The 4,101-nt window shown below is 40.4% G+C and overlaps 1 protein-coding gene across 1 annotated transcript in view; it reads right to left on the bottom strand.

Annotated features, from left to right (window-relative positions):
- Positions 1-260: 260 nt before the first annotated feature.
- The window catches only part of GLOD4 (glyoxalase domain containing 4), a 4,045-nt gene continuing 204 nt past the window's right edge, over positions 261-4,101 (bottom strand). The window contains exons 2-8 of the mRNA XM_010169156.1: positions 2,574-2,694; positions 2,065-2,209; positions 1,733-1,869; positions 1,424-1,507; positions 1,119-1,232; positions 945-1,031; positions 261-379 (exon numbers count right to left, since the gene is read on the bottom strand). Coding sequence (XP_010167458.2) covers positions 314-379; positions 945-1,031; positions 1,119-1,232; positions 1,424-1,507; positions 1,733-1,869; positions 2,065-2,209; positions 2,574-2,666 — 726 coding nt within the window. The 5' untranslated portion in view covers positions 2,667-2,694 and the 3' untranslated portion in view covers positions 261-313. The remainder of the gene's footprint in view (positions 380-944; positions 1,032-1,118; positions 1,233-1,423; positions 1,508-1,732; positions 1,870-2,064; positions 2,210-2,573; positions 2,695-4,101) is intronic.

Below are 4,101 nucleotides of genomic sequence, written 5' to 3'. Positions count from 1 at the left end.
TTAAAAATTTAGGTACTGTTGCAAGTAAAACAACAACAGAAATATGAGGTTTTCCTCCTAACTGATGGCCCCTGTTTTTGAAGCCACATGCTCAACCTGGTCCCTACCACAGAACCTGATTTTTTATCAAGGAGAACATGCTTGAAAGGAGAGAGTGACAGTAAGAGACATGAACTTAAATCAAACAAACAAACCAACAAGGCACATTACAGCACCCTCTTACTGAAGGGGCAATGCAACGCGTTACACGGGATTGGCACTTTGCTCAGAGGAACACCAAGGCACGAACGAGCAGCCCAGTCCTTTTCTCCAGCTAAGCAGAAGCCTTCTGCATTTTCTGTTCAGCAAACCACTCGTCACTGTTGTCTGCTGCCATGGCCTGCGCAAAGAAAAGCGTTAAGGAGTTCAGGACAGAAGGAGTCACCAGACACCCGGCTGCTTGCACTCACCAGCCTGTCCCCCCAAACCCAGACCGATCACAAGGACACTTTCTAATTTGGAGGAAAGTTATTCTGATGGATACATTATTTTTTATGTACTAGTTAAGGAAAACAGACACTGAAAAACAACGTTCTCTGCTGCAGCAAATAAAGAGATGAGCTGGTAATACAAGAGAAAAAAAGGATGGCTTAAACCCAGCCTTCCCACAGAGCTCACGCTCCTCATGCTCCACACCAGAGCCTTCGTGCTTCGGGAGGACGTCCAGCTGCACGGATGTCACTGCAGCTTGCACACTGTGTTCTGTAGTAACTCACACCAACATGCTGGAAAACTCCAGCCAGGACATTCAGTGAACTTTAAAAATCAATTTCTTGGCAAGAAAGTAACCTGAGCTAAGAGACTGTACAACTTTCTTCTCAAAAAAACTCCATGTGGAACGAACATTAGATTTTCTGAGTGTCTCTAATCAGGAAGAAACCCAATGTGCAGACAGTATCACTTACATCATCTAACAGTTTGGCACCATTAGGGTCCACCTTGGATAGATCTCTGAATGCTTCATCTCCCACAAAACAGATTTCATGGCCATCCTGCAGCAAGTTTCAGAGCAGGCAGGTTAGAGAAGTGGCAGAAGGAAATGTAAGTCTAATTTAATCACTATTTCCAATATTACTCACAGGATCAGCCAAAATAATCACTTGCACTGTGGCTTTGCCAGGTGTGTCCAAGCTAACCAGAGGTGTTAAAATTTTCTGATTCTCCTTTTTCATCAGAGCTTCAATGTTTGTCAACTTAAACAGAAAACAAACAAAAACCAACGCTAGTCAGATGAAGATCAGACGCATCCAGGTTGCTCTCATTTCCAGTTCCCCATTACCCACACCTCCATCACATTCCCACTCAGTATGATTTTGTTCACATCTAAGGTATTTTGCTAATACTAGAAATTAACCTCCCACTAGTCAGCTAATGTGACCAGCACCTCTTCCTTTGCACAGGAGAAGGCAATCCGCCCAAATGCTGTCCCGTGATCCACCGCTCCAACGGTCTTCAGCTCCAGCTTACACTGAAAATGGAAAAAAAGCCAGAATTATGAGAGCAAACCATAGCGTTTTTTTAAAAATAGAGTTAGATGCACACAAGCTTTAATTAAAATGCATAGAATGAAGTGCACAGTTGCTTTAATTAAGAGCTTATTTTCCCCTTTAAGATTGTTTTCACAAAATCAGAGGTTTGTCTGATGAGACACAACTCTTAAAGATCAGAACTGGAGAGTTTCCTAAGGACTAACCTGATTATCTGCATAGCCTAGCAAAGCCCTTTGTTTTTCCTCATCCTTCTCATATATTTTCATCCCGAGCAAATTAGACCAGTAGTTAACAGACTTCTGCAGATCAGAGACACCCAAGGTTACCTTTAGCACAGGATCTATAAAATGGTAATAATTTCAAATTAGTTACAAATTGTACTTTTAAACACAGTTTAAACACATTCTTGAGAAGTAACAAAGAAATAACAAAACATGTTTGGTTTCATAAAATGCCATTGAGATGAACGCGGAGCCCATTTTAATATCCCACCCGTAGATCTGTTTTGAACACAAAGCGAGCGTGTAAGTCTGACCTTGCTTGAGCTGTGCCTTGTCTTCCAAGTAGAACTTGTATCCTCCTGGGGCTTCAGTTTCAAAAATACCAGCTGTCACTTCTTTGAGGGGCCACCCCATCTTCTTAGCATTGCTCACAGCCTGGCTGGACACAAGGGTTATGCCCTAGTGAGAACAGAATAGAGATGGAGAAAATTCACAGGGTGGATGGTGCCAAGTCCTACCTTTCAATAGTCCACCTCTACAAATAACCAGAAACAAAGGAAAGTACTTTTTTGAATAGATGGACCACATGATTTCCTGAGAACCAGGTACTTTGCTCCTATAAAATAAGCTTAGTCTTACTGTGCATCCCACATATGTCTGGAAAGCATTAAACTATCTTTCTTTCACACCAAAGGGAAATGAAAAGCAAAAGGAATTTACAACTCTGATTCAACACATTGTACAGATGAGAAAAAAACCCAAGTTCCTAAGTAAAAAAGCTTATCATGAGAAGAAAGATTCTGCTGCTAGGTGTGGTACTCACCAGGAAGTCATTGCCCAGGCGATATTCTCCAATACCATAATTGTAAGTCAATTCTGCAACAAAGTGATTGTCTTCTGGCCCGTAACCCACCATCGTTTTGCTCCATTTTCCATCGTAAGGGCTGGAACAACATTTAATTGTCATGAGAATTAGAAATAAACATCAAGAACTGCAAGCATTAATGTTGCAAGAACTGCACGTCTAGAGTAAACAAATGGCACGGGTAATCCAGTAACCTCCCAGCAAGTAGGAGCTGATACCTGTGAAGAATTCTCACTGCAGCTCAGCAGACAGGCATCCTCCCAGTCAATACTCTGACAAAAGCAATTCTAACAGCTCACATTTTAAGAGTGTAAACTGCTCATGAGCTGGAATTATATGAGCACTTCCTTATTCCAAAAATAAGAAAAATAAGTGGTTAGGCACCAGATTGTGAGATTTCTTTCGTTCATAAAGAAACCTTGTCCCATATCTGAGTTCTTCACCTGGTGTGCAAAGCCAACTGACACGCAGAGTTATTTTTTATTATTATTATAATAAATAATAATATTTATTATAATAAATACGAATAAATTATTATTTATAATAATTTATTATTATTGATAATTTATAATACATAAATATAATAAGCCATCTGCGCAGGGATGGGTGTTGGTGGTAACTCCACAAAGCTCACACGCCTGAATGCAATCAGGGTACATAGTTCCAAGCAATTAGTAACGCCTGCTGTCAACACTGAGCACTAAATCTTTGGTTAGTTCTCTTTTTGCGTTGATTTAAAGCTACAGTATTTTGAAAATTCACTAAGCAGGCTCAGTGAGGGGTGGGCTTTTGTGAGTAGGGGGCTTTTTCTCCTCTGGAGGTGTGGTTTTACCATGCCAATGAGGTTAGTTCATCCAAAATTCACTTTATCAGTCTTTACTGATACTTTTTGGGGAATTTAATTAGTTAGTCAAAATGTACAAGATACATAAGTGGGTGTTTTCAGATCTTTTAGCTTCTTGCTTCCTAATTCAGGCTCTCCAGATGGTTCCTTATCTCAGTGCGTCATTATCCCAGGAAAAAAACAAAGCTCATACATGAGTTGACAGTTGGACTCGATGATCCTCCAGACCTTTCCCAACCTTAATGATTCTGTGATTTCGTCACCAGAAAGACAAAAGTTTTTGGGGCTACCAGGAGGGATTTTTAAGTCAAGACCCTCAATAGCCCCACGTCTGTAAAAAAAACCAATGTAATTGAATGGAAGTTCAGGAGAGTTTAGAAAGAATTTTATAAAATTCAGTATCTTGTAGGTGTAATACAGCGATACTTGTGTTTCAATGTAATATAGTGATACTCCTGTTTCAATGTAAATGTCACACCTACACAAAAAGAACTGCTGATTCCAAGGGAAGTACTTTAAAAAAACCAAAACAAAATAACCCCTAATTTCATAGAATCACAGACTGGTTTGGGTTGGAAGGAATCTTAAAGCTCATCCAGTCCCAACCCCCCTGCCATCAGCAGGGACACCTTCCACTAGACC

This window comes from Antrostomus carolinensis, unplaced genomic scaffold, assembly GCF_000700745.2.
Source record: "Antrostomus carolinensis isolate BGI_N321 unplaced genomic scaffold, ASM70074v2 scaffold37035, whole genome shotgun sequence".
Lineage (NCBI taxonomy): Eukaryota > Metazoa > Chordata > Aves > Caprimulgiformes > Caprimulgidae > Antrostomus > Antrostomus carolinensis.
This window is presented reverse-complemented; position numbering and strand designations above follow the sequence as displayed.